Source organism: Puntigrus tetrazona, chromosome 15 (genome assembly GCF_018831695.1).
Source record: "Puntigrus tetrazona isolate hp1 chromosome 15, ASM1883169v1, whole genome shotgun sequence".
Lineage (NCBI taxonomy): Eukaryota > Metazoa > Chordata > Actinopteri > Cypriniformes > Cyprinidae > Puntigrus > Puntigrus tetrazona.
Genome location: NC_056713.1, coordinates 763,096 through 777,892, shown reverse-complemented (window position 1 = coordinate 777,892; position 14,797 = coordinate 763,096). Strand labels below are relative to the sequence as shown.

At 37.0% G+C, this 14,797-nt stretch overlaps 1 protein-coding gene across 1 annotated transcript in view; it reads right to left on the bottom strand.

Annotated features, from left to right (window-relative positions):
* The window catches only part of tenm4 (teneurin transmembrane protein 4), a 193,892-nt gene that overhangs the window by 77,729 nt on the left and 101,366 nt on the right, over positions 1–14,797 (bottom strand). Inside the window, 5 exon segments of the mRNA XM_043259601.1 lie at positions 8,794–9,010; positions 10,739–10,755; positions 10,758–10,802; positions 10,805–10,951; positions 14,064–14,228. Of these exon segments, the coding sequence (XP_043115536.1) occupies positions 8,794–9,010; positions 10,739–10,755; positions 10,758–10,802; positions 10,805–10,951; positions 14,064–14,228 (591 nt within the window).

Below are 14,797 nucleotides of genomic sequence, written 5' to 3'. Positions count from 1 at the left end.
CGCCCAGCACTTAACTTCCAGTTCAATTTTAAATGCAGCTGTGTCAGATAGTGTAAATGACTTAGTGTGAGTGTGAGTGTGAGTATGTGTGCGTGTATGTGTATGTGTGTATGTGTATGTGTATGTGTGTGTGTATATGTATGTGTGTGTGTATGTGTATGTGTGTGTGTGCATCAGGATCTAGTAATTGGTCCACAGAGCGCATCTAAGTGTTCTAGTCTCTGATGAACATAATTTCTGGGTGCTGATCCACCATCTAGTCTGGGTACAAATCGTGAAAACAGATTAAGAAAGAAACAGAACTAATATTAGCGTAGATGCCATTCTTTTACGATGTCACAAGTACATTGTATTTTAGGAGTAGTTCCCGGTTCCAGCAAATCTAAGTAATGCAGCCTAAAAATCCTTTAACGAATTTTAATAATAAAAGTGTGTTAGTGTGTTATGTGTAGGCTAGGTTAAAAAGATGTGTCTTTAATCTAGATTTAAACTGGCAGAGTGTGTCTGCTTCCCGAACAGAGTTAGGGAGCCAGTGCAGTGTTGACAGAACCGGGCTAATATGATTATAGTTCTAGTAAGGACTCTAGCTGCTGCGTTTTGAACAAGCTGAAGTTTGTTTATTAAGCGTGCAGAACAACCACCCAATAAAGCATTAAAATAATCTAACCTCGAGGTCATAAACGCATGAATTAATATTTCTGCATTAGAGGTCGAAAGCATAGGTCGTAATTTAGATATATTTTTAAGATGGAAAAAACACAGTTTTACAGATGCTAGAAACTAGAAGGAAAGATTGCTGTAAAGCAGCACACCAATGTTCCTAATTAATGATGAAGAATTAACAGAGCAGCCATCAAGTGTTAGACTGTGTTCTAGATTATTATATGTGGGGTTTTTAGGTCCGATTATTAGCACCTCCGTTTTTTCAGAATTTAGCATTAAGAAGTTATTTATCATCTAGTTTTTTATATCGACTATGCATTCTGTTAGATTTTCAATTTGGTGTGTATCACCAGGCTGCGCTGAAATATAGAGCTGAGTATCATCACCATAGCAGTGAAAGCTAACACCATGTCTCCTGATAATGTCTCCCAGAGGTAACACGTATAGGTTGAAAAGTAACGGTCCTAGCACTGAGCCTTGAGGAACTCCATATTTCACTTTTGAGCGATATGATACCTCCTCATTTAGTGCTACAAACTGATAGCGATATGATTTAAACCTTGCTAAGGTGCTTCCTCTAATGCCTCTTTCCCTAAAGAACTTTGTGTAAAAAGGCAATTTTGGGTTTCAATTTTAAAGAGGTCATGTGCCAAAAAAAAAAGGAAAATCAAATTTTTCTTCATCTTAGGAAATAAAAGAGTTTTGTAAAAACAAACAATCTTTGAAAGTTCAAAGTTCTCTATCCCCAGGCCATTTATTGACACTGAGAATTAAAAACAGCTCCAAAACAAAGCTGATATATATATATGAATTCATAACATCATAACAAATATTACTTAAGGTACATGAAGCATCATAACTAATATTGCTTTCATAAAGCATCATAACAAATATTGGTTCAATAAAGGTCTTAAAGTGTGACATTTTGCATCTTAAATTACTTCATCCTATACAGATAGAAAATATAATAAATTAAATAAATAATTAATAAAAATCTTCATGATCTGATAAAGTTTCCATCAAATGTAGATTATATTGCACCATATTAATCTATTATATTACTTAGAGGTACGTTTTGCTTCTGTAAATCTGTCTAAACTTTCTAATCCATCTAATCCTATTTAATTTTTTACTTTTCGTTTATATAATTACCTACATTAATAATTAATTTTATTATTTATCATTAAAAATCCATAATAGGGGCTCTTTAACACTTTATTAATTATTACTATAATAATAGTATGGCCCCTAGTATGGATGTTTTATGTTTTTTTGAAAATTAACTTTATGAATGAAAAGATTTTTAAATCTGAAAGTGCTCAGTTATTATTGCCAAAAAGAAAGTCATCAAAAGCTCACAAACACTCACAAACACTCACTTAAATTAAATCGACCAATCACTGTAAGGGTATTAAAAATTACTCAATGAAAGAATAGTCGTTGAACAAATAAGGTAAAAATAAATGCATATTATAAGAAAAATTCATGTTTTTTAGACCTTTCTTTCAGTCGACCTGTTGTTTTGGATTCCCAAAACCAAAATATGAACCTTTCATAACGCCTAATGGGGCACTTTAATACATAATTGCTCTATTTTAATTTGCATTGACAATACACATCTATATATATTTTTTTTTTTTTGTCAATGCAATACAGCACACTAGAACTGAAATGAACTATAAACAACGTGATGATCCTGACCAGTGCACCAGAAACATTGGCTCAACCAATGTGGTGAAAATGGCGGGGCTATAGTTTACCCAACCAATAGCAGACGGGGTAGGTTCAGGGAACATCAGTATTTTTGCAATGCAAAAATGCGCGATTGTCACGTCAATTCAATTAACATTATAAGAGCATAATAAATAAATGTATAGCATAAGCCTACACAAAAATTTCATTTTAGAACAAATCAATTTATTCTCTTTGCATAAATAAGAAAATAAAGTGTGACATTTTCTGTTAGCTAGCAGGTCTAAGGTGAAGTGGAAATCAAGTGCAACCACTTGACGAATTTACTTCAGCCTAATGAGGAACTCACCATAATTAGTGTAGCTGTTTTTGTGAAACCGCACTAACATTGACCATCGCGAGTGCATGACACATCCAGTGACACGGCTAATGGAAATTCCATCTAACACCCTTCTTTAGTGAAGCGTGCTAATTTAAATGCAAGGAATGTCAACATGTCAATTACAAGATTTCTGATTTCAAGCAGAATATATATATATATATATATATATATATATATATATATATATATATATATATATATATATATATATATATATATATATATATATATATAAAAGGGTTCATTACAGATTGCGGATCTATTAGACAGACTCCTGGAGTGAAGAAGTGGTGCTTGATTCTTGGTAGACACATCATATATTCACACACTGACAGCTCTCAAGAAGCATTTAGATATCTATCTTAGATAAGCAATCTTGTTGCATCATGAACTCCGTGTATGAATATTAATTAGTTTGTTCATAAATATGCAAAAAAACGGGCCATATAATATAAGGATGCAGTGATTAGGTCTGTAATAAAGTCTGTACTGAAAGTCTAAATTGACATGCAAACAATGATATTAGAACATTTCAACTGCAAGTTATTTTTCCATATAAAACTCAGAGTGATTTGCAATCATTCTCGATGACCAATTAAAGTCCTCAATTGAACTTGTGACATTTTATTTAATAACTTTATTCCTACATCTGTCGCTATCTGTCCCGGGATTCTGTAGCTCAGTGGATAAATACATGGATCAACTACCAAATGCTACGCATGAATCACTTTCTGCGAATGATAGCAACTGCAACGGAGGCATGAAAAACATTAAAGCAAACAAATCTGTGCCAGATCGTCACTTGTTATAACACACACAAAAAAAAAATCCCTGCTTGAGAATTGAAACAGCTTTCTCTGTACTCGATGTATATAATTCCATAAAGTGTTTGGGACAAATTCATCAATGGCGAATAAATGATGATATGCAATTACTACATGTAATGTTATGATAGAAAAAAGGCAAATCCACGCTCATTTCTGTGCAGCTGAAATCGGACGCGACCTGAATTAAACATGAAATAACGGTGAAAAATATTCCCTCTCTAAGGCTCCTTCAGACCGCTGGTGCCCAGGGGCTGAGCTCTCTCGACAAAGATGCTTTTGTGTTGGACAAAGGGCTGGAAATGTGAGCCCGGACACAGCCTTCCCTTCCTCAAGAGAGTCAATCATCGCAGAGGATGCAACAGACAGGAAGCTGAACGAAGGAAGGGGAGAGAAGAAGAAGGGAAGGCGGTAACTAGACTGTGCTGCAGAGAATGTTTTTGAAAGAATTTTAAAGGCACAAGTCTCTTGATGTGAGAGGAAAGGGCTGGTGGATTGGCTATCCCCTGGAACGCCTGAGCCTATCAAGACTTCGGTAGGGATTTTGATGGCTTCCAGCCTCGATTTTTTTTAGCAGAGGGCACATACAGGTCTCTTAAAAGCCTACTATGAGTGACTGCGCACGTGTAGACTTGTAAGATAAATTAAGCCATTTGCAATTACATCCACGGATGCAATTATACATGAGATGGCTTTTTAAGCTTCATATCTATCTTGAAAGTGCTTAGAGATGCTCTTCTCGTGTATCCGTAGAGCACAATCCATCTCTCGCTGCATCTCTGTCACTCTCATATAAAGCATTTCTGACACTACGACTGATCTGAGTTCAGTACCTGCAGTCCAGAGCCTGCACTTCCCTTCAGAACTGTCACGTATAATTCCATCTCTAAGCAGTGACTGAGAAGTCTGTGTCCGGCCGTGAATTTGAAAAAGGAGGAGTTCATATTTCTGCATGCTTTTAAGGCTTTCGTTGGTGCCACACACAGAGAACACAACATATTTATACACAGTAGGGGTGAAATTGTTAACCTGACTATCTGCAACATTTCATAAAACGTTTTATAGATGTGCGCCTTAAAAGGTGAAGTTTAAAATTGCTGTGCCACTTACAGCACAAAACTGAATTTTTAAGTAAAATAACTATTTTATGCATTTCTGAGTAAAAATTGTATTGCTAGCTTGTATAGACTGCAAAAAATGCTATTCTAGTCTTTTTTGTCTTGTATTTAGCCAAACTACCTAAGACAAGTAAATATTATAGAATTGTTTCTATTGGAAATTAAGTAAGTTTTAGCTTGAAACAAGCAAAATAATCTACCAATAAGATGTTTTCTGTTTGAAATACGATTATTTTGCTTACTCTACTGGCAAAATCATTGACAAAATGTTACCGTATACAGGAAAAATTATTACTTTAATGCTAATATATTGTGTAATCCCAATAAATCACAAGAAAGAATTGGCAGACATTCTAATAATACTCTAATGACAGTTAGTTGTAGGTCCAAAGGTACTTACTGTCAAGAGAATGCTCAAAAGGGACCTTGACAAAAAAAAAAGAAAAAAAAAACCCTGACAGCATGTTAATGTTTGTGTTGGTCCAGACAGACATATTAAGAGCCATTCATTCGTATTAAATTGTTTATCAGGTTTGTTCAAACGACTAACTCCAAGCATGAAGAATAGCAATGATGATAACACATTTAATCTCTTTTACTGATCTGACATTAATTACTCCTCTGTGCTCTTGTGTAGCACAAGACTACTGTCCTTGGCTTCAATCTGTGATAAATATCTAATATTAGAAATGTTGTTGAAGGCCTGTCGGCTCCTCAGAAAGCAGAGGGACCAGAGCAATCAGCAAGGCACAGCTAGAGATGCATCCTTGATAACTTTGACAACAGAAGACCACATGGTGGGGACAAATGAGACTCTGTCGCACATGGGACAGACACCTTAGCTTTGTAATGAGGAGTCATGAGAATTATGGAGAGTGTGTAGAGCGGCATAAAGAAATAAAAAGGGAGGAAACAAAAATAGAGAGCCACAGAGAGAGAAAGAGCAAGAACAATAGAGATATTCAACACTTCAGGTCCCTTATGGACCGTGGCACATGTGTACCCAGAGGAAATTTGTATTGCTCAGAGGTTGCACTTACAGCTCCGGAGATTTCACTGAGATGTCAGGTGTTTTATTTAAGAATAAACTTTGTCTTACCAAAAATTCCAAATATAAGTGCAACCAAGAGAGTTGTTGACATTATACAACAATACAGAACTATAAAATGATTGTGGATTTCACTGCAGAAGTCACTGCAGAAGACAACTAAGTCTGGCATTTAACTGCACAGTTCGAAAATGTTGGAGTAAATTATGTAACTCTACAAACACAACAAAAGAGTAAAAGAGACTTAAAAGTCTCATTTTGCTTTCTATTTTATTTCTCTGCAATCTAGGAAAGAGAAATAGTAGCATTAAAAATACCATTTGTGAATTTGTTTTCTCTAAAGTAAGGAGGCAGTTTAGTTCTATTCACATAAATGCATAAACAGGTGTGTACAGGTGTGTACAGGTGTGTTTCCTCAATACTTCCTCATCCACGATTGGTCAGATAAACACGCCACGCCAGTCTTAAGCCATTGGGCGATGCAGTGTTGCCGTGCCAGGCTGGTCACGGAGCCAAGACAATTAAAACAATGTTTTGAAAACACCTCAGAAGCAGAGTGTTTACTAAGGGATTACATTTAACAGTCCCTGCATATTTAACTAGGATAACAAAGAATTTAAACACCAAAAAAATGAAAAATAAGTTTCAAAAGCTAAAACTTTGTCTTCAGTGTAACATTTAGTGTCTCTGTATTGAAAACTAGGTGCAGTGTGAAACCCTGCTGAAGGTCGCCATCCATCTGACCTACTTTCTTTCGGTCTTTCTCACCCTCTCGGTCTCTTTTTCCTCTTTCTTCACCTCCTCTTTCTGCCTCCTCTGAGCCGCAGAGCTCAGAGTCAAATCAACTCAGGCGTGACTCCTTTTCCAGACCTTCTTTCTCTAAAGCCCAATGTCTTGGCCCTGAGACGCAGGTGGCCAACAAACTCCCAATGGTGGCTACATCCAAGAGTACTGAACACAGGACAAACAGACTGTCTCTTTCTCTCCTCATCTTCCGACACTCTAAACCACCATGTCATGTGCCATATATACGGTATTGTATTCCATCCTCATCAGGGGATGTAAGGCGCAATGCCGTCTTTCCCCATGACGAGCTGGAACAGCAGAAATGGATGTGAGGCAGACACACTTGCATCGATCGACAGGCTGGCAAACCCCTCCTCCCTCCCGTTGCAGATGGACCATGGCCCAGGAGCGTTTAATTAAAGAGCATGTGAGAACAGCTCCCAGCTGCCACCTTCATGAAAGCTGAAACCTCACGACGGCCCCGAGCTCTGCCCTCCCTCCTGACGGGCTCGCACTAATCAAAGCCGCTTTCAGGATACTGAACGGAAAGGACAAAATCGAAATCACCTCCATCAGTGATGGCAAAGGATGGAATGCGAAGTCTTTCGCATCAAAAAACACACGTGAATATGATCAAATAATGACCAATAATATGCATAGGGGAACGGAAGGGTCGTCAATCAGAAGCTTTGAATCAAGGCCACTGTGTTCTATGCAAATAGACAGCAAATTGGAAGCAGGATTTGCTGGGAGGCACTCAAAAAGCAACAAGAGTCTTACAAGCCATCAGTGAAGAACACACGCAGGCATGGTGAAGCACTGCTCATTTCCGCAATCTTTCTTATTCAAATCCACCTTGATTGCTCTGTAGAGGTCTAGGCTGGCTGAGATGGCGATGCAAAAAGGGTAATATCAGTGATGGCAGGCTCTGACAAGTAGCACGGTGAAGGCGAAAATTTCCTCCGATGCCTAATTCACATTTGATTTAGGGAAAAAATGTTGGATAATTTTGGCTGAGATTGTCTGTCAAAGCCATTTTAGGTTTAAGATTGTTTAGGCTTGCAATGACTATATGAATTACGAACGTTATTTCATTTCGCTAAATTGGCATGTCAATGAAGTGGTGCCAAAGCATTTAAGCAAGATTTATTTCAACCGCAGTCTAAATGACAACCTTTCCTTTTATTATCTACAGCATATCACAGTGACTTGGGCCCTATTTGGACAATAACTGATTTAAATAGAGACTTGTATGTAATGTAATTTCAGCATTTTCTTCAGCAACAGTTAATATGACTTTATCTCATCCATATCATGGTGACTCCACCCCTATTCGGATATAAACTGATATAGATAGCAAAATTAAGTCATTTGTGAAGTCGTGCAGATGTATTTGTAGCAATAGTCAAAAATACATTGCATGGGTCAAAATGCTAGGTTTTTCTTTTATGCCAAAAATCCTTAGGATATTATCAAGTTCCATGAAGGTACTTTAGAAATTCCCTACCACAAATATATCAAAACTTAATTTCTGATCAGTAATAATAGTAAGAACGTAATTTGGACAAATTTACTTTTTTTTTTCAGATTTCAGATTTAAATTTGTTGCATCTCAGCCAAACATGGTACTATACCACACATCAACAGAAATCCTCTTTCTTCGGCTTTCAGATTATCTCAGTTGTTCAAATGTACCCTTATGACTGATTTTGTGGTCTAGCTTCACATTTTCAGGAATCTAAGTTTATCGCCATCTGATTCATCTTTTATTCCACTCAAGAAATCATCCCCATATGAATTACCTACTGTTTTTTGACAAACAAAAGGCTTGTCTGGCAATTTCATTTCAGTCTGTGTCAATATCTCCAAGTTTACAAGGAAATTATTTTTTGAAAATCTTTTCCAGAGGACTATTATTTGACAGCTTGCATGGTAATAAGAAAGATCTATGTACAGAGAACCACAGAACTACAAATGAAATTATACCGTCACATCATTCCAATGAATGTGAAAAATCAAGAGATTAGAAACTCAGTTTTCCATTATAATGGCAGGTTGCGCATAACATAGGATTTCAGCAGCCAAGTTGAAATGTGTCCATGTACCCGACCACGTGTGAATCAGACTTCCATGTTCATCAGAAAACATGGTTATTTTTGCTGAGGCCTCGTGCAAATGTTCTTTTACATATGATACTTGCAAAGCACTTACCATTTGTACATTTGAATTTACACCTGTTGCGTCATTTAAAGTGAAGTTTCCATTAGATGTTGTACTAACCGATCGCAGTTGTGAGAAAGGACACCTGCTCTGTCTCCTTCCCATCATTGTACACAGCCAAGTGCCAGATGCCCGAGTCCATGTACTGTATAAAGCCTGTATCGTGACTGGTGAGTGGCATCAGGCTTCGCTGCTGAGCTGGAAAAGGCGGACCCTCAAGGCCTGGCAACCCTTGCGACAGGAGCCGACGGCCATCCAACAGCTCCACAAAGTCAAACTGGAGACGAGGAGAGACAGACAGACCACAAACAAGCATTAGGAATGACACATGAGCCTTCAGGAGCTGATCAGTCCCGCACATTGGAGCCAACAGGAGCTGGTCTCTAAGGGCAGATTGAGACTGTGAAAAGAGGACTAATGCAAGGTGTGAAAGGACAGCTGCTAAAACTGTACCAATTTATGGTAATGTATGTATAATTTTGAATCTCACACCTTAAACCAGTACTGGTTGTATGTCATCATTTCATTTATGCTCATTTTAATTTTTTAGACTTAGGAGTAAACATTGTGGCATTTCAATTTTCAATATCACAAGCATTTAACACAGTAATGACACACACTTGAGATCTCACTGACTTTTCTAAGTATTGTCGTCTCAGTATTATTCTTATTGTTGAAAGAAGTCTCTTATGCTCAATAAGAACACATTTATTTGATAAAAAATACAGTAATATTGTGAAATATTACATTTAAAACAAACTGTATTCTATTTAAATATATTTTATTAATATGCCGTTTATTCTTGCTATGGAAAAGCTACATTTTTATTATAATATGCTTATTTAGCGGTCAAGAAACATTATCCATGTGTTTTATGCTAAAAATGGTTAATATTTTTGGTAAAACCACAGGATTCTTTGTTGAACAGAAATTGCAGGAGAACAACATTTATTTGAAATAAATCAAGAATAAATGCCTTTACTGACACTTACTAAATAAATAAATAAATACTCCCAGCAAAAAATTATAAATTAATAATTTTGAGCCCAAACTCAATTTCTTTTTCTAATTTAAAATATAATAATAATTTCTTTTAAATGCGAGATGGCATATGGCTGTGACATTCTTATTTGACATTTGTGCATAAGCCAATTGACAAATCAAGCAATATCACTGAACACTAAAATCTGAAATCCAATAATACACAATTAACCTTATCATATCCATGTGTTATTAATAAACAAGCTTACAAAATAAATCTGTTCACACAAAATTGAAAGAAAAAAAAAAGTTAATTCTCTCTTATTGGTTAGCTTGGTTCAATTGAGTCTATCAACCAAGGTCTTGGAGTAATTTCCAGTGACACAATACCAGTGCACATATGAACCAAATCAATACAGGGAGGCTGAGATGCTCTGTGTTCGATACTGAAATTAAGTGTCTGTTTATGTCAGAGCCTTTGAGATGAGTCTTTGAGACGATAATATGCCACAAAATGAAATGAAATCTTGGGGAATATGCTACGTATATAACCTATTGACAAATGCATGGGAGGGACAAACAAACAAAAGTGGATCCTTCATATTTGATTTCATTAAAAAATTCCCTCAAACCTTGTGAGGAAAAAGGAATGAGCTTTTTTGTGAGGGTGTTTGTCTGATGTGTGCAAAAAAGTTAATATACTTTATTTCCCAGTCTAATCTGCAGACACTAGTTTAACCGGTTTGGGGCAAAACCTAGTTTGACTAATGTCAGAGGGAATATTTTGGAAACAAGTTTGTCATATAATTCCATCTAGTTCTACAGACAATTGCAAATTAGCTTTTATAATGCATAACCATGAACAATGTTGTTTTTTTTTCTATTTAGTTTTTTTGATTCTGGCCTGAATAGTGTCCTGAATTTTTTTCATCCTCATCAAAATACATGAAATTTCAACATTTGGACTAAAAGACAGTGCAAACATTGTTTAAATATTATCTAAATGAACTTATCTGACACACACCTGCGTATGTGATGGGGTAGGCCTCTTCTCCCATAGATCCCCACCAAGGCATCTTTACTGAGGACACATTGAATTTGAGGTACATGGGGTGGTCAATAAAAACCTGCGACCTCCAGAAAATTCCAGGCGGGATCAGCTGAGCGACTTTGCGGCCCACGTCTATCTCGCCCATGTCTATGAAGCTGTCCTCCGGGAAAAAGCCATCTAGTTTACCTGTGGAAAATGAGATCTATCAGTCAGCTCGACGCCTCATAAATCTACCATATGGTGCGAGCAGAGGGTCAGTGTACTGGGTGAATGACCCTCTTGCTGATTTTCAATCACGTCAGGAAAAAATAGCCACATTGACCACTGAACATAAAGAGCTGTCCTAAGCTGAAACTTTACAGGTACATAAACCCAACGTTGTGTGTTGGAGATGTATATAGTATGCTTTTTTTCACAGAAAGTCATGGTTACAGATCATTTTGGGTTTCCAAGTTTGTCTTAATTGAGAAGTTGACTTAGCCTCACTATCAGTTGATTATATATTTGTTTTCTTTCTTTTTTTTTTTTACTATCAATTATTTACTCATCAGAATGTTTCTGAGGCAGTGCCTCCCTTGCATCCTTAGAAAAAAAACGCCCCTGCACCTAATGCTGATGTACCCTCCTCATTGGACCCTAAGGAAATGGCAACATCTGCTCGCTCAGGTGGATTGGCCAATTTCCGCAGTGATGGCGACAAAAGCAGACATCCTTGCAAAGAGAGCCCAGAGGACTCTCAGGCAGCTTTCGCGCCGGGCTACATGCGCTACAGCAGATGGCAGTCTCCTCAAAAGTCAATCATTTGCAGCGTGCTATATCTGGAGAGACAGGACATGCTTTGGCGCCTTCCAATTTACCGCCTCCACATAACGCATTGCCACATCAGTCGCAATTACACATGTTGGGAAAATTCAGTTACGCCGCATATTTTGTCATTGGCCGAACTTTACGAAATCTTTCAAGAACATGATTGGATGAAAAATTTAAATTTGGAAAAAAAAAATGTAAATTTCAAAATTCTTGCTTAAATTTTTTTTAACACATTTTAAGTATTAGAAGCGAGTAAAATTATCTGCCATTGGGGTAAGCAAAATAATGGTTAAATAATAGAAAACAAGGTTATTTTTCTTAACCGATTGGCAGATTATTTTGCTTGTTTCAAGTAAAAACTTGACCAGGAAGGGACGTCTTCAGTTTGCTTTTTTTTGTTGTGGCCATGACACATTAAGTCATGAGGACGTGATAATATGATGTGGCCACGAGATAATAATTTGTGGGAACGTCATAACTTGTGGGAATGTAATATTACGTCATGACCACGAGATTGTTTTGTTGAGGTAACAATATCCTTATGTCAATGCTTACGTTGAAGGAACAATATCAATTTCTCGTGGCAATGAGTTTATTTTTTAAACAAACCTGCATGACCATAGCAACCAGGGATATCAGAGATGGATAAAACATATTTCATATTTCATAAAATATTTCCCCTTTCAATTCGGCTATCTTTTTCCCTATGCTAGTATTTGCTACCATATAATTTGCAAATACTATAAACGCCTGATAATTATGCAGATACTTCATGACTGTAGGCTACATGCCCGTGCGTTTTTATTTACAAATTAAAATATCTGAATGATTACTTCCTGAACGAAACACTAGTCATTATGCTAAATTAATAAATATTAATTCAAGTAAATAAAATGAAAAATTTTACGTTTTAAAATTTCAGGCATGTTGAAAATTATGAAAATGAAGGGAAAAAATACAATTATAGGCTAATAATAAGGATGATGGTGATAATATACAAAAAAAGACAATCAGTTAATGGACACACATAGCTAGCAAAATTATTTTATTTTAAACATCTGAAAAAATTAAGCTAAGTTGTTAAGGAGGAATTAGGAAGGACTGAATTTTTTTTTTTTTTTTTTTGCTGAGCAAATTGCAATTTCCACAGCGCACGGCAAAAGAGAAACGTCCAGTTGAGTTGGCAAATGCATGAATTTAAACAAGGTCTCACTGACACTTTCCAGATAACATGTTTATGGGTAATTGAACTGATTACTAGAAGGTGCAAGATGGTCAGAAAACCTCTCCGGTACAGTGTTTATTTAAGTTAATGCCAGGGATGTACAGCACAGTGACACCGGATTGATTTGCTGTGTTCCTGATGACAATGTTACTCTGACAGTCAGAATTAAAAAGCCCGGCCTATCGATTTCCCCTCAGCCGCAGATGTCACTCAAGCGGAGGCACCGTCGCAGCCTCTGTGTTTGTGGTTTCGCTCGTTCCCTCTCTGCCAGCTGCTAAATGAAAAAAAGACGTCTCAGCGACTCATCTATATGGTAATGGTCTGATCTCCCACCTTTTGTCCGAGGCCTGTGGCAAATCAAATGGCTAAATATGGGTTGTGCTCATGGAAAAAGTGAACTTTTTGCTACTGTACGAACTTCCGTCTCCATGACCGCGGGGGTTAGTGTCTGCTTTCTTCCACTGCCAGGAAAACTCTTGTCCAGTCTTGGAGATGAAAGGAATGCATGGCTTTCTGGATGGGGCAAGTTCTAATCTGCCTTGAGCCCCTGGATACTCAATCCCTAAAGCTGTGCCATTCGTTCTTCCAGGAACAAATAATACCCTTCCCATTTTCCCTGCAACTTTCACTGGATTGTAATGCAGATCTCATGGCAAGCAACTGAGACTGGTCTCAGCATGGAGCTGGCTGACAAATAATCCTGGATCTTGAAGTCTTTGAAAATCAAAAATAAGACGTTATAATACTGGCCAGCGCTGAGCGAAATTAGCGGGAGATGAGTTCATGCGAATCTGGCAGGAAATTAGCTTGAAATGTTGGAATGTGTTGTCGGATATTAGATGACTGAAGGGCATGAGTTCAAACGCTTAGCCAAAAAAAAAAAATAAGTAAAAGGTTTAAGGTTAATCAAGACTGGAAGAACTTCTTTTTTCCCCAAACCAAACTCGTCGAGCTGCTGCCTTTTCACATCAAGGCTGCTATTTATCTGCTCTGTAATAAGGATCACACTTTGACAAATCTAAAAACAACATGAAACGGCATTCAAAATCCATTCATCTCAGTGAAACATAATATTACACATGAAAATGTAGAGCAGAACTTAATTTTATCCATTGTGAACTGACTGTACCATGTAAACTGGACCTTCCATACTAGAATAAAGCCAAATCTGAGTGTAAATAACATGAACAATACTACAGTGAACAAGGAATTGAACACAATTGAACGTTTGGATTGACTTTAAAATATCATGCTTGGATATACCGTCATCTTTGCTTCCTCGATCCGGAAACTCGAGACCTGTGTTGCCCAGAGGTGGCAAGCCAAGATCTGTGGGCAGATGTAGGCCACTCGTGTTGTCCTCTGTCAGCTGATATATCTGCCTCTGCATTGGCTGCAAATGCCAGTTGAGTCCGAAGAGGTGCATGGCTGCAGAGAAAGAGCAGCGGCAGATGGTAAATTTACGTGTGTTGGAGCAGTGATTACTGAGCATGTGCCTTGGTGTACATTATTGTAATTAAATTAGATTCACTAAGGAATACTATAGACACTGCATCAGAAAATTAACATCCTGAAAGCTGTGGGGTAATTAAACAGAGGCTGTATGAAAACAAATATGTTTTGACTTGATTAATCTTTGGCAGTTTAAGAGCATCAAGAGAACCACAACCCATTTTGATTAATATGGAAATATGATGTCATGGCTGTTGGAAAATTCTCTCTTATCAATAAGATTTTCTAACTAAAATGCTGTTGAAAGTCTCATGTTCATCCAAGGCTGCACTTATTTGGTTAAATACAGTAGTGAGATATTTTTACATCTAAAATGAATGGTTTTCTATTAACATATTACATTTCTGTGATTGCAAAGCTGAACTTTCAGCATGATTACTCCAGTCTAAAGTTGAATCATTCCATTATACCCATTTGGTGCTCCAGACACATTTCTTGTTACCATCAAAAATAAAAACAAGTTTTTCTCTGCTTAATATATGTTT